We start from the raw sequence: 27,571 nt of genomic DNA, 5'->3' as shown, positions 1-27,571 counted from the left end.
GAGAAAAGAGTTGGCCCGAGAATTGAACCCTGTGGCTCCCCCATAGAGACTGCCAGAGGTCCGGACAACAGGCAAACTGATTTGACATACTGAACTCTGAGAAGTAGTTAGTGAACCAGGCGAGGCAGTCATTTGAGAAAGCAAGGCTGTTGAGTCTGCCAATAAGAATGTGGTCATTGACAGAGTCGAAAGCCTTGGCCAGGTCGATGAATACAGCTGCACAGTATTGTCTCTTGTCGATGGTGGTTATGATATCGTTTAGGACCTTGAGCGTGGCTGAGGTGCACCCATGACCACCTCGGAAACCAGATTGCATAGCGGAGAAGGTACGGTGGGACTCGAAATGGTCAGTGATCTGTTTGTTAACTTGACTTTCAAAGACCTTAGAAAGGCAGGGTAGGATAGATATAGGTCTGTAGCAGTTTGGGTCTAGAGTGTCTCCCCCTTTGAAGAGGGGGATGACCGCGGCAGCTTTCCAATCTTTGGGGATCTCAGACGATATGAAAGAGAGGATGAACAGGCTAGTAATAGGGGTTGCAACAATTTCGGCGGATAATTTTAGAAAGAGAGGGTCCAGATTGTCTAGCCCGGCTGATTTGTAGGGGTCCAGATTTTGCAGTTCTTTCAGAACATCAGCTATCTGGATTTGGGTGAAGGAGAAATGGGGGAAGCTTGGGCAAGTTGCTGTGGGGGGTGCAGGGCTGTTGACCGGGGTAGGTGTAGCCAGGTGGAAAACATGGTCAGCCGTAGAAAATTGCTTATTGAAATTCTCAATTATCGCGGATTTATCGGTGGTGACAGTGTTTCCTAGCCTCAGTGCAGTGGGCAGCTGGGAGGAGGTGCTCTTATTCTCCATGGACTTTACAGTGTCCCAGAACTTTTTGAAGCTTGTGCTACAGGATGCAAATTTCTGTTTGAAAAAGCTAGCCATTGCTTTCCTAACTGCCTGTGTATATTGTTTCCTAACTTCCCTAAAAAGTTGTATATCACGGGGGCTATTCGATGCTAATGCAGTACGCCACAGGATGTTTTTGTGCTGGTCAAGGGCAGTCAGGTCTGGAGTGAACCAAGGGCTATATCTGTTACTGGATTAAATTTTTTGAATGGGGCATGCTTATTTAAGATTGTGAGGAAAGCACTTTTAAAGAATAACCAGGCATCCTCTACTGACGGAATGAGGCCAATATCCTTCCTGTCGATTAGAAAGGCCTGCTCGCTGAAGTGTTTTAGGGAGCGTTTGACAGTGATGAGGGGTGGTCATTTGACCGCAGACCCATTACAGACGCAGGCAATGAGGCAGTGATCGCTGAGATCCTGGTTGAAGACAGCAGAGGTGTATTTGGAGGGCAGGTTGGTTAGGATGATATCTATGAGGGTGCCAGTGTTTACGGATTTGGGGTTGTACCTGGTAGGTTCATTGATAATTTGTGTGAGATTGAGGGCATCTAGCTTAGATTGTAGGACAGCCGGGGTGTTAAGCATGTCCCAGTTTAGGTCACTTAACAGCACAAGCTCTGAAAATAGACGGCGGGCAATCAATTCACATATGCTGTCCAGGGCACAGCTGGGGGCAGAAGGTGGTCTATAGCAAGCGGTAACGGTGAGAGACTTGTTTCTGGAAAGGTGGATTTTTAAAAGTAGAAGCTCGAATTGTTTGGGCACAGACCTGGATAGTAAGACAGAACTCTGCAGGCTATCTCTGCAGTAGATTGCAACTCCGCCCCCTTTGGTAGTTCTATCTTGTCCGAAAATGTTATAGTTAGGGATGGAAATTTCTGGGTTTTTGGTGGTCTTCCTAAGCCAGGATTCAGACATGGCTAGGACATCCGGATTGGCAGAGTGTGCTAAGGGAGTGAATAAAACAAACTTAGGGAGGAGGCTTCTAATGTTAACGTGCATTAAACCAAGACTTTTACGGTTACAGAAGTCAACAAATGAGAGTGCCTGGGGAGTGGGAGTGGAGCTAGGCACTACAGGGCCTGGATTAACCTCTACATCACCAGAGGAACAGAGGAGGAGTAGGATAAGGGTATGGTTAAAGGCTATAAGAACTGGTCGTCTAGTACGTTCGGAACAGAGAGTAAAAGGAGCAGGTTTCTGGGCACGGTAGAATAGATTCAAGGCATAATGTACAGACAAAGGTATGGTAGGATGGGAATACAGTTGAAGTAAACCTATGCATTGAGTGACGATGAAAGAGATATTGTCTCTAGAAACATCATTTAAACCAGGTGAGGTCACTGCATGTGTGGGAGGTGGAACTAAAGGGTTATCTAAGGCGTATTGAGCAGGGCTAGATGCGCTACAGTGAAATAAGGCAATAATTACTAACCAAAACAGCAATGGACAAGGCATATTGACATTAGGGAGAGGCATGCGTAGCCGAGTGATCATAGGGGTCCAGTGAGTGGCTCAGGCGGGCCGGAGACACGGTGATTCAGGCAGCTAGCGGGCCGGGGATAGAAAGCTAGCAGAAAGGCCTTAGAGGGACGTCGCGACGGAAGAAGTCAGTAGTAGCCCCCTCGTGCTGTAACGTCGGCAGACCAGTCGTTGTGGATCAGCTGGGCTCCGTGTGGTGAAAGGGTCCAGGCCAATTGAAAAAATAGATATAGTGGCCAAAGAATTTGTCCGATGGGCCTCTTAAGCTAATGCTCTAGACAGCTAGCGGGCCGCGGCTAGCAGGCTAGCAGATGGGCATTCAGGGGACGTTGCAACGGAGGAGCCAGTTGAAAAAACCCTCGGTCGAATTACGTCGGTAGTTCAGTCATGATGGGTCGGTGGGGGGTCCAGGCCAATTGGCAAAATGGGTATTGTAGCCCAAGGAGTGGCTGATGGACCTCTTCGGGTAGCCGGGAGATGGGCCTCGCAAAGGCTAGCTTCAGGCTAATTGGTTCTTGCTTCGGCACAGAGACATTAGCCAGGAGTGGCCACTCGGATAGCAGCTAGCTAGCTGCAATGATCCAGGTGAAAAGGTTGAGGTAGGAATCCGGAGATATGGAGAAAAATCTGCCGATTTGCTCTGGTTTGAGTCGCGCTGTGCAAACTGGCGAGAGTTGTCCGGGCTAAAGATGACCACTAGCAGTGGCTAGCTGACTACTAGCTTGTTAGCTGGCTAGCTTCTGTTGGGGGTTCCGGTTCAAAGTAAATAAAATAGCAGATCCATACCACATTGGGTGAGACGAATTGCAGGAGAGTATGTTGAAGTTGGGGTTAAGAAAAATATATGCGAAGAAAAAAGATATATACACAATTTATACACGGGACACGACTGTCACGGCCGTCGTTGAAGGAAGAACTGGACCAAAGCGCAGCGTGGTAAGCGTACATGACTTTTTATTTCAAAATGTCACCAACAAAACAACAAACGAAAAACAACCGACCGTGAAGCTTAAGGGCTATAGCGCCACAAACAAAGACAACTACCCACAACGAAAGGAGGGAAAAAGGGATACCTAAGTATGGTTCCCAATCAGAGACAACGATAGACAGCTGTCCCTGATTGAGAACCATACCCGGCCAAAACATAGAAACACAAAATCATAGAAAACAAAACATAGAATGCCCACCCCAAATCACACCCTGACCAAACCAAATAGAGACTTAAAAAGGCTCTCTAAGGTCAGGGCGTGACAACGACAAGATGAGGACAAAAAGGATCTGACTGCTACGCTATCTTGGATCTAATGTGAGGGCAATGTGAATACGCTTTTTCACAATGGCATGCAAGACTATGTTTGACATGAGTTATCAAAGAGGAAATTACTTAGTTGAAAGAAGTTAAGGTTTTAAGCTTGAATGATACAGCAGATTGATGAAATTAGGCTATATGCTTAATAATTAAATTATATTTAAATAAACAGCGCCAGTCAAAGGTTTGGACACACCTACTCATTCAAGGATTCTTCTTTATTTTTACTATTTTCTACATTGTAGAATAATAGTGAAGACATCAAAACTATGAAATAACACATATGGAATCATGTAGTAACCAAAAAAGTGTTAAACAAATCAAAATATATTTCAGAATTTAGATTCTTCAAAGTAGCCACACTTTGCCTTGATGACCACTTTGCACACTCTTGCACACTCTTGACTCTCCTTGGTCAAATTTACACATTTACACACCCTTACACAGCCTGGAGGTGTGTTTGTGTCATTGTCCTGTTGAAAAACAAATGATAGTCCCACTAAGTGCAAACCAAATGGGATGGCGTATCACTGCAGAATGCTGTGGCGGCCATGCTGGTTAAGTGTGCCTTGAATTCTAAATAACTCACCAACAGTGTCACCAGCAAAGCACCCCCACACCATCACACCTACTCCTGCTTCACGGTAGGAACAACACATGCGGAGATCATCCGTTCACCTACTCTGTGTCTCACAAAGACACAGCGGTTGGAACCAAAAATCTAAAATTTGGACTCATCAGACCAAAGTACAGATTTCCACCGGTCTAATGTCCATTAATCGTGTTTCTTGACCCAAGCCAGTCTCTTCTTCTTATTGGTGTCCTTTAGTAGTGGTTTCTTTCTTTGCAGCAATTTGACCAGGCCTGATTCACGCAGTCTCGTCTTAACAGTTGATGTTGAGATGTGTCTGTTACTTGAACTCTGTAACGTTTATTTGGGCTGCAATTTCTGAGACTGGTAACTTTAATGAACTTATCCTCTGCTGCAGAGGTAACTCTGCGTCTTACTTTCCTTTTGTGGTCCTCATGAGAGCCAATTTCATCATAGTGCTTGATGGTTTTTGGGACTCACTTGAAGACACTTTTAAAGTTCTTGAAATTTTCCGGATTGACTGACTTTCATGTCTTAAAACAGTGGTCGCCAACCAGTCGATCGCGATCGTCAAGGCATTCCTAGTCGATCACCAAATATTTCTGTAGAAAAGCCAACGAACGATAAAGGTTTACGCTCCTTTTTTAAAATCGCGTTGAGCTGTTGCCGGTAGGTGCACTTGATTCAAAAGTCCTGCGCACCAGGTAAGCAAAGTGTTCCCATGAAACAAACTCCGCCTACCCTGCAGACAAGGCAAATCTGTGACTAAATCGAGAGCACCTACTGCGCTGCCCAATCGGATATCTCAAATCACCGTGGCTACAGAGCTTCGATGACCCTGGCCACAGCCAAGTTTAATAGATTGAATGACTTTTAAAACCATGACCACAGAGAGACTGTCAACGAATACAGCAAATAGATGCTGTTATTATGAGTGAGTTCATGTTTATATTCAGCACTGTCACTGTTTGTATTCAACACTATTACAAAACGTGCTTCTTCGTAACGTTACTTCTGCTCGGGCTGATGCTGCAATGAATGAGTAGCCAAGTATCGATAGCCCTGCGTTTTATTATTATTAGCAGCTAGTCGTGTCGATTTTAATATGAAGGAATATTTAACTTTATCTGGTCATAGGAACAACATGAATTTGTGCATGAGGCAGATGCTCGAGTTTCGCCGTCAGGTGGAAGACGGTGTCCCCTCTCTGGTCAGTCTCACCGGAGAAAAGGAAGGAGAGAGCAGGGACCGTGAGAGGCGGTTGGGAAAAATTGTTTTGAACGGTCATCCAACTCGGAATTCCAAGTCGGAAACTGGCATCTTCTAGAGCTCCGACTTTTCGACCTGAAGATCACTGACGTCGTGAATTGACCTCGTTGACCATCAGATGCAGGTACCATCAGTCCAGTAAAATAAAAATGCTAATTATTTCAATTCATTCTCCACAGTGTCGCAAAGTACTAAACCAACTGATCTATTTTGTTATCAAAGCTCGAGTTTTGAAATATGATATGGTCTGATTAACAATATTGGCAGGCCAATCATATAGCCAATATGCTGTGATAATGTACTGGCCAAACCTCATTCCTACAAAACTGTTTGTGTGAGGGTAATTCATGTAAAAAAAAAAATCTGAGCAGTAGATCTCAGCTTGCTTTTTGACTGATCTTAACTCAGAAAAGGTTGGTGACCACTGTCTTAAAGTAATGATGGATTGTCGTTTCTTTTTGTTTATTTGCGCTGTTCTTGCCATAATATGGACTTGGTCTTTTACCAAATAGGGCTATCTTCTGTATACAACCCCCACCTTGTCACAACACAACTGATTAGCTCAAATGCATTAAGAAGGAAAGAAATTCCATAAATACATTTTTAACAAGGCACACCTGTTAATTGAAATGTATTCCAAGTGACTACCTCATGAAGCTGGTTGAGAGAATGCCAAGAGTTTGCAAAGCTGTCATTAAGGCAAAGGGTGTCTACTTTGAAGAATCTTAAATGATTCCATGTGTTATTTCATAGTTTTGATGTCTTCACTATTATTCTACAATGTAGAAAATAGTAAAAAATAAAGAAAAACCCTTGAATGAGTAGGTGTGTCCAAACTTTTGACTGGTACTGTAAATGTGTTATTCATTTAATGTAGTGGTGGGCACCAATATTGATCATTTGATATGATATCGATACCGTTTGATATTGATACGAGCAAGGTATATTGTGGTTTTGGTTTATTCTTCCCGTTAACCTACACTATTCTGTAAAAAAGCTTACATTACTGTTACATTGAATTCTGATTTGCCACTAATAAACACTGACAACAAAAATATTGTGTTGTTGTTATTTTTATGCTGATTATTAATAATTATAATAATAATAATTAAAGATTAACCCCGAAAAGATATTTGAGGAACCATTAAAGGGGGTTCTTTGAAGAACTTATAGAGGTTCCCCAACACACTCTAAAAATCAAAGGTTCCTGGAGTATCCATTAGGGGTTCTTCAAATTGAAACTGCAGGGGAACCCCTATAAATTCTTTGAAGAACCCCTTTTAATGCATCCTCGAATAACCTTTTATAGAAACTTTTGGACTAATCCCTTTCTCTTTTTTCCCCTTTAAAAAAAATCTTAAACAACTTTGTCGCCTACAGCAGACAATTACAGGTAGGTCTACATGTTCTTGCTGGATTAGGCTGTGTAGGTAGGGCTGTATTTTTTGTGCAGTTACTGAAAGCTAAAGGCAAATGCAGTGAACATTCCTTGTGGAAGAAAGGCCAGATTTATATGTCAATCATTTGTGTTGAAATTAGATGCAGAACTTTTTTTATGCTTTTCACGCAGGAACTGCGTGAACAGGCTAGAACAACTGCATGAATAGAACAACTGCATGAACAGGCTAGAATGCCTATCCTGAGAAGAACTGTTTGTGAATCTCAGAACAATGCTATGCCAGGCCATGGTGACACTGCTCTTGTTGGCCAACCTATTGCCCCCATCAGCATTCGCCTATGAGATGCCGGCAAAAATGGAAAAACAGCTTTCTTAGGCAGTTGGCGACGATAACACAGCAACGTGACAAGTACAAGAACAAAGCGAGAAAAGACAAAGCTACGGCATTGGCCGTGCAGCATTTAGAGTGATACTGCCTCTGTAGAAGGCAGGGCATTTATACTACTTTCGCTTGGCGGAGCAACGCAGAGCTGTTGTTAAGGAAGTTGTCAAGGAAGTGAGTTTGTGTTTATACATGACCTCCCGCCCCCACCTACCGTCAACCAATCATGTCAATGCGGAGCCATACGGAGTCCTGCGCATTGTGACATAATTTGAGAGGCGCTCGGCGATACTGTTCAGGGCTTGATTTGGCCTCTGCATGCCCCCGTAGGCTCCGCAATTGCATCACATTTTCAGATCAAGAACAAATGATCCTTAATAAGAGACATCGGAGTTACCGTAATCTCGGCAATCCAGAAGAACCAAATACCGTGTGACCTCAGGCCAGCTACTTGATTTGGGTCTGAAACTGGAGGATGTGATGTTGGGACTAGTGTGTGGCAAGAAAAGGGTAGTTATTTTATGCCAGGTGATTTGTAGTTGACTGCTATGCAGTCGATGTTGAACAGGTCCACAGTCTTATGACAAGCGTCTGTCATAATGAAAATATTCATTCAATTCCATGCATAACAAATACCATGCAAAATACTCTTCTATACCATAGACAATATTTCATAAAGAAATGATACATTTCTTTGCCTTTTATCAATATTAAAGTGGATGATGATACTACAAGAGTGTAGGAGGCTATAACCAGAAAGAAATACATATTCTTGATGAAATTGCTTTATTGCAACTCAATACACATTCAAGGTATATAAAATGGCCATTACAAATATATATCTCCTATTTCATAATTAAAGCAGAAATATTTAAATTATTGACAAGAGCACAACTCCTTCAATGTTGATTATTCTCATGGGTATCACATTTTAGACAAATACTGACACAAATAAACAGCAAACAACCCAAACGAAATAATTGGATTCATTGATATGGCTTTGTTTAGCAGACAGCACCAATCAGTAGCCTGGGTACCAGTCTGTTTGTGCCATCATGCCACTCCTTGTCATTCCAAACAGGAGTTGACATGATAGCGCAAACAGATCTGGGACTAGGCTAACCAATCATAGCACCATTGGAACAATTCCCGTAATATGATAAGATGAAAAATAGACAAGATAACACTAATATGATAAGTCCCAGATCTGTTGGACAGCTATGTTTTGGTAGATTACATTTTTTAGGTGGTGGCTACATGCTGTTGTACAGTAAGGTACAGAATGATACAGTATGCCGAGACATCATTAACAGTAGAACTGAAAACATAATGAAGTCAGAAGGACGTGAACAACTATAGGACAACTGTAATTAATGCAGACAAGCCTGAAGTAAAGTCTGTGTAAACTATTGATGTCTTATATTGTAACCTTATTGATATTGTATAATTGGAACCATATTGATATCATGTATAATTGGAACATATACACCCACAAAATCAACATTGAATATAGATGAAAAGAGCACTGAGTATAGACCTGGATAATGATGTGTGTGATCAGAGAGAATCTTTAGGGAAGACTTCCCTCAAATGGGGTGTGTGTATTTGTGTGTGTGTGTGTATGTGCGCATGCGTGCATAATTGTAGGTGTGTGTTTTCTGAGAGAATCTTTGGGGAGAGTCCCCTCAGATGGGAGAAGGGGCCCGCAGAGTGCTGGTGAGGGCGGAGTCTCCGAACACGTTGGCATAAGAGGCTTTGAGGAACTGGACGTAGTTCTGCAGACTCCTGTTGGTGCTGTCCGACTGCTCCAGACGATCCTTCACATCCTGAAGACGGGACTGGTACCGCCGCTCCGCCTGAGGGTGGCGGAGGTGCACACACGCAGACAGATAGACACACACCACAGCAATTCTATTATTAAAATGAAATATTCTTTGATTTCTAAAGTGTGTGTGCCAAGATGTGTATTGTTATGATTCACTATGTCTTTGACCGCAATAGTTTTAGAGATGATGAGAGATTTATAATCAGAGTTGACGCTAGAGATGTGTATTTCTAAAACACTCTCCCTCACCTCTTCTTTGCTGCGGCGGAGGGTGGTGAGTTCTGTGGTGGTCCTGCTTAGCTGGGTCTCCAGGTCCACCACCTTGGACTGGGTGGAGCGCTCTTTGGTGATCGCACGTTCCCGGGTCTGGGACACCTAATATAATAATAATATATGCCATTTAGCAGACACTTTTATCCAAAGTGACTTACAGTCATGCGTGCATACATTTTATGTATGGGTGGTCCAGGGAATTGATCCCACTATCCAGGAGTTGCAAGCGCCATGCTCTACCAACTGAGCTACAGAGGACCACCTATACACCAGGACCGTGATACTCCATCAGACAGAGCAACTGACTTGTTACAACAAGCATAAATCAAAATGGCTGTGCACCCCAGGGAAGAAAATTACAAAGTCAGTGTAAACTAATGTTGTTCTGTGAGTATTCACAATGCTAAAACGTAAAACAACCAAATCACTCAATTCAATACTTGCATCTCAATTTTACAATGTCCATGCAAAAAACAGTAATAATTTTTGCGACTTTTAAATGACCAGTGATTGGTTCAGATTTCTAAACTTTAAATATTGTTAATCATCAGTTATACTAGAGACATGAGGAGTGCCATAGTCTGGTTTTTAAACCAGGAGTTAATGGGTATCTGTAGGAGGAATGTATATGGTGGAGGCATTTAAGCTTGGAATGTACTGAGTGAAGGAAAGACGATCACATCTTGGCAGGCACTGCTAAGGGTGGAGAGAAGTGGTTTAGTGAGGAAGGGGGCCGAGGTCAGGTCAGGTCATGTTAAGGGAGAAGGAACAGTTTATTGCCCGCGTCACTTAATTTCCTGCCTAGCAACAAAGATGTAATGTTTAGAGAGAAGGAGGAGATTCCACCCCAAATTGGGGTGTATATATACTACCACTTGTGGAACCATGTATTTGTCTTATGCAGCTGTATGACCCAATGGGGGAATACACTTGGTTTAAGCTTTACTAATCATCCGTGAGTTTTAATAGGTTCATTTAGAACCTAACACCAGTGAACATAATCTGATGCACATATTGATCTCAAGCTGCAATGCTCCCTCCCACCACCTATTCCCCTACCCAGTTATTCCCCAAGTAGCCAATGCCCAGGTGCTCCAGACAGACCTGGCGTCGGGCATCATCCAAGGCCTCCTCCAGCTGGCAGGTCAGGTGCGTGCACTCGCGGGACTTCTCCTCCAGCCGGAGCTGATTGCCATGGATGGTCTCCTCCCGCTTGGCGATCACCCCCACCAGGTCTCTGTTCTGACAAGTGGCCTCCTCTAGCTTCCTGTAAGGGAGAGATGGGATGGGAAAGATGGATGGGCTCTCAATCCCAGGTATGTTCACACATATACACACACCATACAAACACGGTATACATAAACACACACACACACACAGGGGGTCACATGTATCTGCCAGGTCACAAACTAACAACGTACTAAAAGTTGGATAAAAGCGTCGGTATATATTATGTATCATACTACGCACGTACACACACACACACACTCTCTGTTCAGCGCGTTATGATATTGGCTCTGGATTGGCCGTGACCGTCTGACCTCTCCAGACTCTCCACACGGTGCTGCAGCTGTTTGTTCTCCTCCAACAGGACAGACTTTTTCTGTCTCAGCAGCTCCACCTGGCTGCCCTGCTGCTCCACCTAGACACAAAACATTAACAATTATACTATTATTATCATATTATTAAATTGATAAAGCCACAGTTTGGAAGATGTGCATACCATCACATTGTGTACAGCACACATACACCACCCTCCCCACCACACACAAGCACGTCCCACCCCACACAAACTTCCCCCCCAACCCCCACACCTTCATGCGCAGGTCAGCCAGGACGGTACTCAGCTCAGTGCTACGTCTCTCCTGGGCGTGTTCTCTGTCCTGAGCTTCTTCCAGTAGGACCTCAGAGCGCCGCAGTGCCTCAGGAAGAGGCTCCAGCTCCGTCAGCCGGCCCAGCAGCTCCCTGCGCACCACCTCCACTTCGCTCTCCAGCTGGTCCCGGACCTCCCGCGCCTCTCGCTCTGCTTGTCCCAGCCTGGCACAGTACTCGTCTGCCTCCGCCCGTGTCTTCACCACCTGGGTGGTGGGTAGCGTTACACAGAAGCACAGAAAACACATGAGGCACGCACGAACAACATACACACACATTGTAATTTATGGACTATAATTCTCCTTTTCATTTAGCCTATTATTGCATGTTTGCTTTCAGCACATTAAGAGTCTGTATGTGGGTACAGCGTGTGTGCATACCTGTGTGTGTGTGTGTGTGTGTGTGTGTGTGTGTGTGTGTGTGTGTGTGTGTGTGTGTGTGTGTGTGTGTGTATTTACCTGGGTCTTGTAGCTGTCCACTAGGCTCTCGTATTGCTTCACAGAGGCTTTGACCTGTTGTACCTCTGACTGGGACAGAGTCAGCTTCTCCTCCACTGCAGACAACATGGCCTGAAAGAGGGGAACGTATGCCTGTCAGCCTACAGTACAGAACTGTGTCCAGAATAATCTGACCACAAGACCATGTTATGATGCAATAAAGCAATCCAATATCTGGTCGGCTAAATCTATGTATATTGAATTACTTTCAAATCTTTGTAATGTACTAGAACCAGAACCACCTACTATTTGGTACTGGGTACAGATGTAATTCTTGTAAATGACAAAAGACCACATAATTGGATTATTTCCCAGGCACAGATTAAGCCTACTGCATGATTTAAAAAGTATGCTCAATGAAGAATATCCATTCAAAGTGATTTTTTTGTCCAACTAAAATTAATCTGTCTGGGAAAACTGGCCTAATAATTCCAAGAGTTAGTCCATTGTCATCACTGACCTTGAGGCTCTGGTTCTCTAGCTTGGCGTGGGTGCCCTCTGTGGTGAGGCTGTGCAGGCGGTCCAGGAGCCCCTCTCTCTCAGCCCGGGCCTTGTCCTCTGTCCCATGGAGTTTCTCTGTCAGGTCTGACACTCGGCTGCACGCACAGGGTATGGTCAGGATTATAAAGGTTTTTAGGTCAGCTGGGCTTTATGTTAGACCATAAATGTACAACTTGACCATATTCATGATTGCTCATGATGCTGTGTTCCCTATTATTCTGAGAAAAACTGAAGCAACTCTCTCACCTGTTGAGGACTGAGACCTCCATATCTAGCTGAGTCTTGTCCTTCATTTCCTGGGCGTGGCGACCACGCCAATTCTCTGCTGCTGATAGGGCCTCTGCCATCTGGTTCTCCTGTGTAGGTAGCAACATCATCCAATAGATGTGAAAAGTATTTAAACCTGGTCCTGGTGAGCTACATGGTACATCTGGCTATTGTTCTAGCCCATTACTAACAAACGTAATTCGACTAAGCATCAAGAAGTTCTTCATTGGAACATCTTGTTCCTAAGCATTGATGAGATGTTCCATGTCATTTCAGCAAGCCATGACAACCACCATCTCAGATTGTTCTGAAATTGTTTCTGTAGTTAGACTGAACAAAAATATAAATGCAACAATTTCAAAATGTTTACTGAGTTACAGTTCATAAGGTTATCAGTCAATTAAAATAAATGCATTAGTCCCTAATCTATGGATTTCACATGACTGGGCATACAGATATGCATCTGTTGGTCACAGATACCGTAAACAAAAGGTAGGGGTGTGGATCAGAAAACCAGTCAGTATCTGGTGTGACCACCATTTGCCTCATGCAGCGCGACACATCTCCTTCGAATAGAGTTGATCAGGCTGTTGATTGTGGAATGTTGTCCCACTCCTCTTCAATGGCTGTGCAAAGTTGCTGGATATTGGCGGGAACTGGAACACGCTGTTCAATCCAGAGCATCCCAAACATGCTCAATGGGTGACATGTCTGAGAATGCAGGCCACGGAAGAACTAGGACATTTTCAGTTTCCAGGAATTGTGTACAGATCGACGTCTGCCATCTGCCCGGTACAGTTGAAACCGGAATTCATCCGTGAGGAGCACACTTCTCCAGCCTGCCAGTGGCCATCAAAGGTGAGCATTTACCCAGTGAAGTCATTTACGACACCGAACTGCAGTCAGATCAAGACTCTGGTGAGGACGACGAACACGCAGATGAGCTTCCCTGAGATGCTTTCTGACGGTTTTAGCGGAAATTCTTTGGTTGTGCAAACCCACAGTTTCATCAGCTGTCTGGGTGGTTGGTCTCAGACGATCCCACAGGTGAAGAAGCTAGATGTGGAGGTCCTGGGCTGGCGTGGTTACACGTGGCCTGCGGTAGTGAGGCCGGTTGCACGTACTGCCAAATTCACTAAAACGACGTTGGAGGTGGCTTATGGAAGAAAAATTTACATTAAATTTACATTATTCTCTGGCAACAGCTCTGGTGGGCATTTCTTCAGTCAGCATGCCAATTGCACGCTCCCTCAAAACTTGAGACATCTGTGGCATTGTGTTGTGTGACAAAACTGCAGATTTTAGAGTGGCTTTTTATTGTCCCCAGCACAAGGTGCTCCTGTGTAATGATCATGCTGTTTAATCAGCTTCTTTATATGCCACACCTGTCAGGTGGATGGATTATCTTGGCAAAAAAGAAATGCTCACTACCAGGGATGTAAAAAATAAAATTGTGCACAAAATTTGAAAGAAATAAGCTTTTGGAACATGGGCTCTTTTATTTCAGCTCATGAAACATGGGACCAACACTTTACATGTTGCATTTATATTTTTGTTCAGTGTAAAAACTGATAAGATTAGCATTCCTGCAACATTATTTTGTTTAAATATAATTTGATCCAAGCTAAATTAAGCTAATTGATTTGCATCCAAATTGGCCATATTAATGTATAGGATAACATTCAATAAATATAATACCCAACATCCAATTTTGGACCAAAGAAATTGTAAAAAGCCACCCACGGAACCTCCACGCCAATCCAAACCTAACAACGAGTATACAGTATCAGTTCTCTATGTCTGACAAGTAGTATGGAGCTGCGGTTTGGAGTATTGTTTCTTCATCCTATGTAATGAATTCTCAGTTAATTTAGTGATTTCTTTCCTCTGTTCAGTGAAATTAGTCATTCAAGTTGATGTCCCAGTCGACATCCTGATATTACCAGATTCTGACCACTTCATGGTGTTGTTCCTGCCATTAAGTGATAAAAATATATAATCCCCCACCTTCCCCCAAGCATTACAAGCATTTCGCTACAACAGCAATAACATCTTCTAAATATGTGTATGTGACCAATTACATTTGAGTTGATCGGGGCGGCAGGTAGCCTAGTGATTACAGCGTTGGGCCAGTAACCGAAAGGTTGCTAGATCGAATCCCCGAGCTGACAAGGTAAAAATCTGTCGTTCTGCCCCTGAACAAGGCAGTAACCCACTGTTCCTAGGCCGTCATTGTAAATTAGAATTTCTTCTTATCTGACTTGCCTGGTTAAATATACCCATTTTAATTAAATAAACCAGTTAAAAGGATAATTCACTCAAATTACAAAATTACTCTGTAAACAGTCTATGGACAAGATGACAGCAACCCATGCAAATCCAATTCAAGTCAATGGTACCTATATTACCATTTTTGCGCTTCATTTCCAAATCATTCACAAGTAACATTGAGTTAAACAATACATTTTTTGATAATTTAAGATGATTTGAAAATGAAGCGTAATAATGCTAATATGACTTGCAATGGATTTGTACAAAAATGCAAAAAAGAAAGCAATTGAAACAGTGGCCAACAAAACGAAAGCATGGGTTACTGTCATACCTTGTCAATAGACGGCTTATAGGGTAAGGAAACCAATGTAATTTTGTAATTTGGGCGAAGTATCCCTTGAACAATCTTCCAACTTTTTTCACCTAATGACAGGAACAGCAACATCTCGTGGTCAGAACCTGGTAAATTCAGAATGCAGGATGAGGCATGAAGCTAACAACTTCAATGACTAATTTCTCTGAACAGGGAAAACACCATCACCAAATTCACTGGCAATACAATACAAAGGATGAAGAATCAATATTTTCAAGCCGCAACGCCATAGTACATGTCAAACATAGAGGACTGATACTATACAGTGCATTCGGAAAGTATTCAGACCCCTTCCCTTTTTCCACATTTTGTTACGTTACAGCCTATTTCTAAACTTCATTCAAATCAATTTTTCCTCATCAATCTACACACAATACCACATAATGACAAAGCAAAATACGTTAAAAAAAATTTGGGGTGCAAATGTATAAAAAATTAAAAACAGAAATACCTTATTTACATAAGTATTCAGACCCTTTGCTATGAGACTTGAAACTGAGCTCAAGTGCATCCTGTTTCCATTGACCATCCTTGAGATGTTTCTAGAACTTGACTGGAGTCCACATGTGGTAAATTCAATTGCTTAGACATGATTTGGAAAGGCACCCACCTGTCTATATAAGGTCCCACAGTTGACAGTGCATGTTAAGAGCAAAAACTAAGCCATGAGGTTGATTGAAGGTCCCCAACAACATAGTGGCCTCCATCATTCTTAAATGGAAGAAGTTTGAAACCACAAACTCTTCCGATAGCTGGCCGACCAGCCAAACTCAGCAATCGGGGGAGAAGGGCCTTGGTCAGGGAGGTGACCAAGAACCCGATGGTCACTCTGACAGAGGTCCAGAGTTCCTCTGTGGAGATGGGAAAACTTTCCAGATGGACAACCATCTCTGTAGCACTCCACCAATCAGGCCTTTATGGTAGAGTGGTCAAACAACGACACTCCTCAGTAAAAGGCACATGACAGCCGGCTTGGATTTAGCCAAAAGCGACCTAAAGGACTCTCAGACCATGAGAAACAAGATTCTCTCTTCTGATGAAAACAAGTTTGCACTCTTTGGCCTGAATGCCAAGCATCAGATCTGGACAAAACCTGGTACCAGGATTGAATAAAGGGTTCGAATACTTATGTAAACGTTGTAATAAAACCTGTTTTTGTTTTGTCATTATGGGGTATTGTGTGTAGATTGATGAAAAACAATTTAATCAATTTTAGAATAAGGCTGTAACATAACAAAATGTGGAAAAAGTCGAGGTCTGAATACTTCCCAAATGCACTGCAAATGTATTGAATATTATATGAATCCTATACACTAAATTGCCAATTTGGATGCAATCAATTATCTTAATTTCTCAGAGATAAATTATATTTCAACAAAATAATGTTGCAAGAATGCTAATCTTATCTGTTTCTAGCAATAGAAAAGATTTCAGAATAATCTGAGATGCTGGGTGTCAAAATTCTCTTTCTTGTCCTTTTTGAGTTGAAACGAGGATTAGACAGAACTGGTCCTAGACCTGTTCTAAGAGGTAGGGCACCATCTCCCTTCTTCCACCTACCATGTCCAGTAGCTGAGCTCTGAGCTGACCGGCGATGTCTTCACTGCGCTCTGCCCGGTGTTTCTGGGCCCGCGTAGCCCTCTTCAGGGCCTCTTTGTTGGACTCTGCCTGAAGTTTCAGACCCCGCAGCTGCTCCAGCAGGTGATCCATCTCTCCCTGCTGCTGGTTAGCCGCACGCTCCAAGTTCTGGACCAATCAGAAAGGAGTGGATAACAAACAGGAATATCTTTTTTTTGCAGAGCCTAAAACTAACAATACATTTTGTATGCAAAGAAAGAGAAAAAAAATAAGTGAGCCTCCACCACCAATCTCCTTCCCCATTCCCCCAACCCCACGTCTCCCTACAACCACCCACCTCCTGCCCCCCTCTTGGAAACCATGTTTTCAACTCCTTCCCATCCCCCCAGTACCCCTTACCCTTGGGCCTGAAAGCAAAAATATATATAATAATGAAAATAGGTAAATACTGTATATTTTGTTTATATGTTTGGGCTTTATAGATTGTTTATTTGTATGTGTTGGGCTTTAGCTGAGATTATTCTTTACATAGTCAAGTGTACTTTTTCAGGCCTCAATTCTTTTTTGACATTCATTCTCGCTGTCGATAATTCTAAAGTTATAACTTCTAATAGTAACTGTATTCACTGGCGAATTGGGAGAGAGTGAGATGATCGCCATCTAAGAGCCAACATATTTTTTTGCGGCAGTGCTACCTGGCAGCAGTAATCGTCTCTCTGATTTATTGTGAGATTCAAGGAGCTATCATCGTTAAGTAACATAGTAGATGCAAAGAATTGAATATTTACATTCATGCACTTCTAAATTATTTGTCCCAGAAGCATTTAACTGAAGGGCACTCCTACATCATATGAAACAGGATGCACCGGAGCTCAATTTTGAGACTCATAGCAAAGGGTCGGAATACTTACAGTACCAGTCAAAAGTTTGGACATGAGTTCATTAGAGTTACCAGCCTCAGAAATTGCAGCCCAAATAAATGCTTCACAGAGTTCAAGTAACCAGACACATCTCAACATCAACTGCTCAGAGACTGCGTGAATCAGGCTTTCATGGTCGAATTGCTGCAAAGAAACCACTACTAAAGGACACCAAGATGAAGAGACTTGCTTGGGCCAACTTTGTTACAAAGAGTAGGTGAACGGACTATCTCTGCATGAGTGTTTCCCACCGTGAAGCATGGAGGACGAGTTGTGATGGTGCTTTGCTGGTGACACTGTTGGGGATTTATTTAGAATTCAAGGCACACTTAACCAGCATGGCTACCACAGCATTCTGCAGCGATACGCCATCCCATTTGGTTTGCGCTCAGTGGGACTATCATTTGTTTATCAACAGAACCAGAACCCAACACAAGAAAGAGAGTGACGGAGTGCTGCATCAGATGACCTGGCCTCCACAATCACCCGACCTCAACCCAATTGATATGGTTTGAGATGAGTTGGACCACAGAGTGAAGGAAAAGCAGCCAACAAGTACTCAGCATATGTGGGAAGTCCTTCAAGACTGTTGGAAAAGCATTCCTCATGAAGCTGGTTGAAAGAATGCCAAGAGTGTGCAAAGCTGTCATCAAGGCAAAGGGTGGCTACTTTGAAGAATCTAAAATATATTTTGATCTGTTTAACCGTTTTTTGGTAACTACATGATTCCATATGCGGTATTTCACAGTTTATGTCTTCACTACTATTATACAATGTAGAAAATAGTAAAAATCCTTGATTGAGTAGGTGTGTCCAAACTTGTGACTGGTACTGTACGTAAATAAGGTATTTCTGTTATTTATTTTTAATACATTTGCAAAGAATTCTAAAACCTTTTTTTGATTTCTCATTATGGGGTATTGTGTGTAGATTGATGAGGATTTTTTAAATGTATTTAATCCATTTTAGAATAAGGCTCTAATGTAAAAATGTGGAAAACGTCGAGGGGTCTGAATACTTTCTGAATGCACTGTATAAGTTGGTCTGCTTCATTGGTCTGCTATATGTGCAAAAGTGCTATCTGACAACTCAATAAAACCTTCACTCTTGCGCAGACATTTAGAAACAAAACATGCCAATTTGAAAAATTTCCAAAGGAGTTTTTGGAGCAAGAATTAAGACGACTTTCGAGTAGTAAGACATGTATAAAAGCAACAGATACCATTTATAAGAAGGGGCTAGAAGCGTCATATGGTGAGCTAATGAGTGGCTAGGACAGGCAAGCCCCACACTATTGTGGAGGACTTAATTCTTCCTGCTGCCGTGGATATGGCTGGGACAATGCTTGGGGAAAAGGCCAAAAAATTTATACAAACAACACTGTTTCATGAATTATCAGTGACATGGCAGGAGATGTTTTGAAAAAATTACTGCTTCGCATACAAGCCAGTGAATTCTATGCGTTACAGCTGGATGAGTCAACAGACGTGGCGGGCCTGGTGCAGCTCCTGGTATATGTCCGTTATGTTTATGGGGGTTCAATTAAGGAAGACATCATCTTCTGCAAACCACTGGAAATCAGGACAACAGGAGAGGATATTTTTAAAGTACTGGACAGCATTGTGACATCAAATGGACTTTGGTGGTCAAGATGTGTTGGTATCTGTACTGATGGCGCAAAAGCTATGACAGGGAGACATAGTGTGGCGGTAACGCGCTTGCAAGCAGTTGCTCCCGACGTCACTTGTGTACACTGCAGCATCCACCGAGAGGCTCTTGCTGCCAAGGGAATGCCTGACAGCTTGAAAGACACTACAGTGAAAATGGTTAACTTTGTTAAAGCAAGGCCCCTGAACTCTCGTGTATTTTCTGCACTATGCAATGATATGGGCAGCGACCATGTAACGCTTTTACAACATACAGAAGTGCGCTGGTTATCAAGGTGCAAAGTATTAACACAAGCTTAAAGTTTCCTTTACTGACCATCATTTTCACTTGTCTGACTGCTTGCACGATGATGAGTTTCTCACACGACTGGCCTATCTGGGTGATGTTTCCTCTCGCCTGACTGATCTGAATCTAGGAATTTTTTTCTCTCCCACTTTTATTTAACCAGGTAAGCTAGTTGAGAACAAGTTCTCATTTACAACTGCGACCTGGCCAAGATAAAGCAAAGCAGTGCGACAGAAACAACACAGAGTTACATGGAATAAACAAGCGTGTACAGTCAACACAATAGAAAAAAAAAAAAGTCTAAATATAGTGTGTGCAAATGGCATGAGGAGGTATGGCAATAAATAGGCCATAGTAGCAAAGTAATTACAATTTAGCAGATTAACACTGGAGTGATAGATGAGCATATGATGGTGTGTAAGTAGTGCTACTGGTGTGCAAAAGAGCAGCAAAGTAAATAAAAACAATATGGGGATGAGGTAGGTAGATTGGGTGGGCTATTTACAGATGGACTATGTACAGCTGCAGCGATCGGTTAGCTGCTCAGATAACTGATGTTTAAAGTTAGTGAGGGAAATGTAAGTCTCCAGCTTCAGCGATTTTTGCAATTCGTTCCAGTCACTGGCAGCAGAGAACTGGAAGGAAAGGCGGCCAAAGGAGGTGTTGGCTTTGGGGATGACCAGTGAGATATACCTGCTGGAACGCGTGCTACGGGTGGGTGTTGTTATCGTGACCAGTGAGCTGAGATAAGGCAGAGCTTTACCTAGCATAGACTTGTAGATGACCTGGCGACAAATATGTAGCGAGGGCCAGCCGACTAGAGCATACAGGTCGCAGTGGTGGGTGGTATAAGGTGCTTTGGTAACAAAACGGATGGCACTGTGATAAACTGCATCCAATTTGCTGAGTAGAGTATTGGAAGCTACTTTGTAGATGACATCGCCGAAGTCGAGGATCGGTAGGATAGTCAGTTTTACTAGGGTAAGTTTGGTGGCGTGAGTGAAGGAGGCTTTGTTGCGAAATAGAAAGCCGATCCTAGATTTGATTTTGGATTGGAGATGTTTGATATGAGTCTGGAAAGAGAGTTTACAGGGACTCTGCAACTATATTCAAAGTGCGGAACAAAATTGAGGCTATGATTAAGAAGTTGGAGCTCTTCTCGGTCTGCATTAACAAGGACAACACAGGTCTTTCCACCATTGTATGATTTTTTTGTGTGCAAATGAACTCAAGCTTACGAACAATGTCAAATGTGATACAGCAAAGCACCTGAGTGAGTTGGGTGTGCAATTACGCAGATACTTTCCCAAAAACGGATGAAACAAACAACTGGATTCATTATCCCTTTCATGCCCTGCCTCCAGTCCACTTACCAATATCTGAACAAGAGAGACTCATTGAAATTGCAACAAGCGGTTCTGTGAAAATTGAATTTAAATCAGAAGCCACTACCAGATTTCTGGATTGGGCTGCGCTCAGAGTATCCTGCCTTGACAAATCGCGCTGTTAAGACACTAATGCCCTTTGCAACCACGTACCTATGTGAGAGTGGATTCTCGGCCCTCACTAGCATGAGAACTAAATACAGGCACAGACTGTGTGTGGGAAATGATTTAAGACTGAGACTCCAATACAACCCAACATTGCAGAGTTATGTGCATCCTTTCAAGCACACCCTTCTCATTAACCTGTGGTGAGGTATTCACAGTTTTCGAAGAACAAATAAGGTTTTATATGTAAGATGGTTAAACAAAGAGCAAGATTATTGATTATTATTTGTGCCCTAGTCCTATAAGAGCTCTTTGTTACTTCCCACGAGCCAGGTTGTGACGACAACTCACACTCATTCTTATGTTTAATAAATGTATCTTATAGTGTGTGTGTGGCACGCTTTCATTCTTATGTTTAATAAATGTATCGTACAGTGTGTGTGTGGCAGGCTTACAATGATGACAAAAAACAACATTTGAGAGTGCGCTGACCCTAGTGCTAGAGGGGGTACGCAGCTGGAGGTTGAATGTTTGAAGGGGTACTAAGGCCAAGTCCCATATGTTCCAAAACCGACAAAAGATATGACCATTCTAGTCTATCAAAAGCTGTTCCTGCATCGAGAGATAAACCTGTCAAGGAGCTTTGTTTTATGATAAAGCAAGTAAGATATGTACTGTAATAGACGACAGAAGTTATAGGTTATATGAGGATAATAATTTAACAAACCCGCTTTGGTCCAGATGTACTAATTTGGGTAAGTAAGTTTCGAGACTGTATGACAGAATCTTAGAAAATTGTTTAATATCTGTTACCTTTTTTAAATAAAAATGTTAACAGTGCTGTATTTACTTGCATCCCTTCCAAATTGACCTTTGTGAATGGATGTGTTAATCATTTCAAGTAACAGTGGCCCTAATTGGTTCCAACATTTTAAATAGACCTCAGGAGGAATACCGTCACAACCAATTAATTAGCCTTTCTTCATGTTATCCAATGACCTTTTGAGTTCATGGAGAGAGATTTGGGCTCCCAGCAAGCCAGCTTCCTCAGTTGCAAGAGAAGGAGTTTAAAAAGGACTCAATCTGGCTTTCTGTGGATTTACAATCAGAGGTGTACAATTCTTTATAGAAACGGGAGAATCTTTGGTTCATGACCTGATTCAGATTCAATAGTCACTAATTGATCATTACTGCGAAGCTTGTTGGCCAGTAGACAACTGGGTCGATTACCATGGAAGTAATGGTTGAGTCCAACTGGATGGATGGCAAATTCTGCTCTCTGTCGTATTAATAGATTTTGTTCTATCTTGACTTTGAAGAGAGTAGTCATTACCTGGTCTGAAAACAGTGTTTGTTGGGAGCGCTCTAATGTTGTTAACAAATTTTCCAATTCTGATATCTTCTTTAATTGTAATTTATTCAGCCCAGATGCAAATGCAGTTGCATTGATTTGAATAAAACTTTTGATGGCATCATCGACTGCATTTTTGTTAATCATTATGAATTCATTAAATTCAGTTTCAAATCGTTCACATAAAGTAGGATTTTGTAGTAAGGAAACAAAGCGCCATCTTGTGGATATTGAGATTCAGACATTTGCATCTGGCAGTAATAAGCACGATGATCAGATAGGCTTATATGTCAAATTTCTCTTTTCTTGATTAAAGAAAATAGAGTAGATAATACTACGAAATCGATTCAGGAGAATGTTTTGTGCCCGTTTTAATAGAAAGTGTACTCTTTAGCTTTAGGGTTATGAGCTCGCCAGGCATCAATGAGGTTGTAATCATGGAGAATATGTTGCAGTCTTGGTAGCCTGTGGACTGTAGTTGGTCTTATTAGATTTGTCCTGCATGTGTGTCCCAATAACCAGTTGGAATTCAGTTAATTCTAACAATATGCTGTCCAGAGAATCAAAAAACGTACGATTAGTGATGCACCAATTTGACATTTTGACCCAATATTTTCTTTGCCAAAAAAACCTTTACCGATTTAAAATAAAAATCCAGCTTTTTAAGCATTCTACTACAGTTAAATAGTTAACACACACACACACACATGGACGCAGCGGTCTAAGGCACTGCATCTCAGTGCACGAGGCGTCAATACAGTCCCTGGTTCGAATCTAGGCTGTATCACATCCGGCCCTGATTGGGAGTCCCATAGGGCGGCACACAATTGGCCCAGCGTCGTCTGGGTTTGGCCGTCATTGTAAATAAGAATTTGTTCTTAACTGACTTGCCTAGTTAAATAAAGGTTACACACACACACAAAAGTATTTTGTTGCCATTTACGTATGTCCCCATTACCAGTAAAACATCATCAAAACCTATTTCTTTCACTTACTGGTTGTGCTGTTTTGTTGTTAATTTGTTCAGTCTCAACCAGGATTTCATTATACATGTCAAGCAGTGAAGTTTCAGCTGTCTGTCTGTCCGTGGCCTCTCTTCCTCAGTGCGCACTGTCACTGTGTCCGTTTCCATCTTGTCCAGCTGTGTATGTAACATTTCACGTAAACCCTGTTTCTTGTCTGCATCGAAGTAGCGGTCCTTGTACATAGCATTGAGCATGGTGGTGAAACAGTAAAGAGAGAATACCACCGAATCGCTTGTTCACAGCCTGTGTCGGCAGTTTTGTTGAGCAGGTGTTTCAATGCCATGACAGAGGGTATCACGTCTGCTGCAGGCGCAGTTGATGAGCTTATTTCTCGAGTCAGTTGTTCGAATGGAGCTGGCTGGTGTGTTCATGTTTCCAAATTTCAAACATGTTCTCAAATGCCATTGAAATGGCAGCAGCGGTATGACAACCAGCACATTCATGAGCATGCAATACGACTTTCCTCACTACGACATCCTCCTGTGCTATCAGAATCAGCATGCTCATGGGGCTGATATTGCTGGTCCACATGTCAGTCGTGAAGCTAATAGCAGTGACGCTATTACTGTGCAACTCTGAAAAACAGCGCACTTGGTAATGTTAACCGGTGCTCGACCAGTCGGCGAAAGCCAACATCACCCACGACAGAGAACGGTTGATTATCAAGGGCAATGAATTCCATTATCTTTGCGTTAATGGATTTCGCCTTTGAGTTGTCTTGCTAAAATGTTGTTACTCTTTCAAATGACTGCTCGACTTATCGACTGCTTGATCCACACAGCAGACATTGTGGGCTAGGTTAGGAATGCTGTGTTGCACGTGTAGCGCTATATTTTATGTGGCATCATTACGTCATGTACCTGCGTTATGTAGGTATGCACGGTAGCATTGACATCGGCGTTAAACTAGACATCGGGCCAATGCCGATGTTGGCATTTTTCGCTAATATCGTCCGATTACGATATGTTCACCGATATATCATGCATCCCTACTTACGATCATATGAATTTGGAGCATAAACATTAATAATTTTCTTTCCATTATGGATACGTTTAAGGAAAGTGTTTCTGCCTTCTTGGTCTTCGCCTTTACCAAAGATGGTGATTGAGTTTCTTATGTATCATTACGATTACACCCTTAGTTTTGTTTGGGGCTGATGAAAAATCTGCCAGTTTGTACAAATGGTTCTCTATTCTATGTGTGTCCTTTATATCAATATGGTTTCTTGCTAGAATATCTAGACAGCTGGAACGCTTGACAGGAATATTAAGGCCTTTCAAATTTCACGAGAGAATAGCTAGAGTTGCCATTGTTTTTCTAAAATGTAATTGTTATGTTTATTGTTGAAGCCCAAGGATGTCAAATAAAAAGCAGGTTCCCACAGCGAAACCAACCCCATTGGTCATTCCCCATTCAAAAGACCCTCTCTATAAATTGTTCCCCCTTCCCCCCACTTAACTGTTAATAGGAGGATAGCTGTAGGATCCAATTATTGTCCATTATTCCTTAATTGGCATGTTGTCATCACTGTGTAAATGTCCTGGACCATAGGTAATATAATTATAACAAGTTCAATGCTCAGCAATAATAGTAATATTGCTTCTTGTACCCAAACATGAGGGGTGTCCTCACTGTCTCATGCTGAGGGCAGCATCATAGCCATAGGCTATTGATAGCATACCTGAATAATGAGCCAGTTATGGGGGTTCCATCTGTCAGCTTGTCCCCTTGTGTGTTTGGTTTGATGTGCTTCTGCAATAAGTCTTGAGCTTCCTTGGTAGTGGATGTGTTGTATTCTGGATGTGTTGTATTCTGGAAGATCAAGATTCGTTTTTACGGGTGGATGAAGCCGCATCTCAGGTTTAGCTTGCATAGCTGGGTTCTCACTTCGTTGTATGTCTACCTCTGTTTTAGCAGTTGGGCACTCAGATCTAGGTCGATGCTGATCCAATTCCCTGCATAGGTTACACCCCCGGATTCCGCTGCAAGGCGAACAATTCGCTACTTGACTTCAAAGCTGTGGATCTGTACAATCCTACAGCGAGAGCCATTGCGGAGTTGACCCGTGCGGTGTGCAATGTTAATCAGCAGAATGGGACCCAGCTTCTCCTGCCCAAACAGTTCATACAAAAGATTGCTCATGAAGGAAGTTGGATTTCCCACTTCCACACCAGTTTCAAGTCCTATGACTCACACATTGAATTTACGGGAATGATTTTCCAGTGATTCCGTTTGATCTTTTAGGAGTTTGATTATCCCTTCCAACTTAGCTTGTGCTGTTTCCAGGCCATGGAGTCACACCTCTGTCGCATTGGCTGTCTTCTCCAGACTTTCCACTTCGGTTGAATATGTATCCATTTTAGCAGCGAGCCCTGTCAATTATTCATTTACCGGTTTTAATTGTAAATCAAGGGCAGAAGTAATCTCCTCATGAACAATCTCTCGTATAGTAGCGGCCAGCTCTTTCTGTTGTCTGGTGTTGACAGCCGCCATGTTCCCACAGTTCAATTGTGGAAGGACAAATTCTAGCAGCTGGAGCGTAATAAAGCAACTAATTATTTATTGTCACACAATGAATGTCTCACATCTTAATATTAAGGATCGGTATTGAAAAGTTTTAGGAAAATAAGTATTTTACTTCATAGTCATTTGCAAAAGAAAGGCACGAAAAGGCCACACGTGTCAATGCATGCCACCTCAACCGTAGCTCCCCCTTACCTATATTTGTCATAATATTTATAGCAGGAATGATCTAATAACTATTTTACTATAAGGCACAGGCAAAGTACATAAGTATAGCGACATTAAGCTGCAAGTTGAATTGTGTCCAAATGGAAGCCATATAACATGTCACTTTACCTTGATTTGCACAGCAAGGCGGTTGTTGTCAGCCTCTTTGCTGCGTAACTGGCTCTGCAAATGGGCCCGAGTAGACTCCAGTACTTTAGACAGCTCTCCTGTGGTCTTAGCATTCTCCTGGAACAACAACAGAAAGCAAATAAATGATTTGAATCATTCAAATAATGATACATTTGTTGAACACGCTGTTAGAGTGTGGGATGTAAAATACTATAGTTCACCTTCTCAGTGTCCATAAGTGTAGTCAGTTGATTAACCTCCCTCTCTTTCTCTTGAAGTTTCAAAACAAGATGCTGTGTGAGGAATGACACAGAAATGTACTTCAGTACAACCTTCTTCTATTCATCAGCCGTCCAATAAGCACAAGGACATTTAGGGGATTCATGATTCACCGAATATTTTGTTGACCGACAGTGGCTTATTTAAAGAAACACACCGAGTTTTCTGCCTCTGTGTTCGTCAGCCTCTTCAGAAGTACATCTTTCTGCTCTGAAATCCTCATGGATTCCATCTGTTCAAAAATAACAAAAAAACTGCCACCACCACAACAGGTAAAAGTGTAGCTATAAGAGGCCCGTATTTCAGGCCCACAACATGATTAGATTGTGAGTTCTAATTGGCTTGCTGCCTCATCCTACTTCCGAACGTCCATGGTTATTCATCATGTCAGCACTTTCACCATGCTGGAAGTTTTTGAAACTTATGGGTTCAAGCAGGGTTAGGGTTCAAGATAAGAAAATTCGCTTACTTCGCTAATCATGTTGTGGCCCCAAATCAAGGCCGGTGTTATAGATTAAAGTGAGTTGCTCTACTCTGCTGTAGGTTAGTCTGCCCTCTACTGGCATGGAGGGTGTACCGGTACCTCACGTCCATGCTGTTCCCTCAGTAGGTGGCGGAGAGTGAGGTTGGTGGACTCAAATGTTTCCAGTTTTTGGAGCAGCAGCTCCTTCTGACGCGCCAGGAATGAAGACTCAGACCCCGACATTCTCTTTTCCAATCAAAATAAAGCATTTCAGATATCAACACCTACTCTATATCCTTGAGGTTACACCTACCATATGTATTTTGAAAGCCTATATTGGTATCTTTGCATGGTTGGGGTCAATTCCAGTTCAATTCAGTCAACTCAGGAAGTTAATTGATAAATGGTCTGTGATTTGGCATTTTAATCCATCCCCTGAATAGA

The 27,571-nt window shown here is 42.4% G+C and overlaps 1 protein-coding gene across 2 annotated transcripts in view; it reads right to left on the bottom strand.

Moving 5' to 3' along the window:
* Positions 1–8,105: 8,105 nt before the first annotated feature.
* LOC120021573 (outer dense fiber protein 2-like) overlaps positions 8,106–27,571 on the bottom strand; it is a 34,514-nt gene continuing 15,048 nt past the window's right edge. For both annotated transcript variants that reach the window (XM_038965368.1, XM_038965369.1), the window contains exons 7-19: positions 27,248–27,373; positions 26,822–26,896; positions 26,607–26,678; positions 26,386–26,502; positions 16,770–16,955; positions 12,545–12,654; positions 12,258–12,393; positions 11,759–11,869; positions 11,243–11,506; positions 10,970–11,070; positions 10,533–10,695; positions 9,405–9,530; positions 8,106–9,186 (exon numbers count right to left, since the gene is read on the bottom strand). In XM_038965368.1, coding sequence (XP_038821296.1) covers positions 9,016–9,186; positions 9,405–9,530; positions 10,533–10,695; positions 10,970–11,070; positions 11,243–11,506; positions 11,759–11,869; positions 12,258–12,393; positions 12,545–12,654; positions 16,770–16,955; positions 26,386–26,502; positions 26,607–26,678; positions 26,822–26,896; positions 27,248–27,373 — 1,758 coding nt within the window. In that variant the 3' untranslated portion in view covers positions 8,106–9,015. The remainder of the gene's footprint in view (positions 9,187–9,404; positions 9,531–10,532; positions 10,696–10,969; positions 11,071–11,242; positions 11,507–11,758; positions 11,870–12,257; positions 12,394–12,544; positions 12,655–16,769; positions 16,956–26,385; positions 26,503–26,606; positions 26,679–26,821; positions 26,897–27,247; positions 27,374–27,571) is intronic.

The sequence above is a fragment of the Salvelinus namaycush genome, chromosome 26 (genome assembly GCF_016432855.1).
Source record: "Salvelinus namaycush isolate Seneca chromosome 26, SaNama_1.0, whole genome shotgun sequence".
NCBI classification, from domain to species: Eukaryota; Metazoa; Chordata; class Actinopteri; order Salmoniformes; family Salmonidae; genus Salvelinus; species Salvelinus namaycush.
Note: the sequence above shows the minus strand (reverse complement) of the source record. Positions and strands in the feature narration are given on the sequence as shown.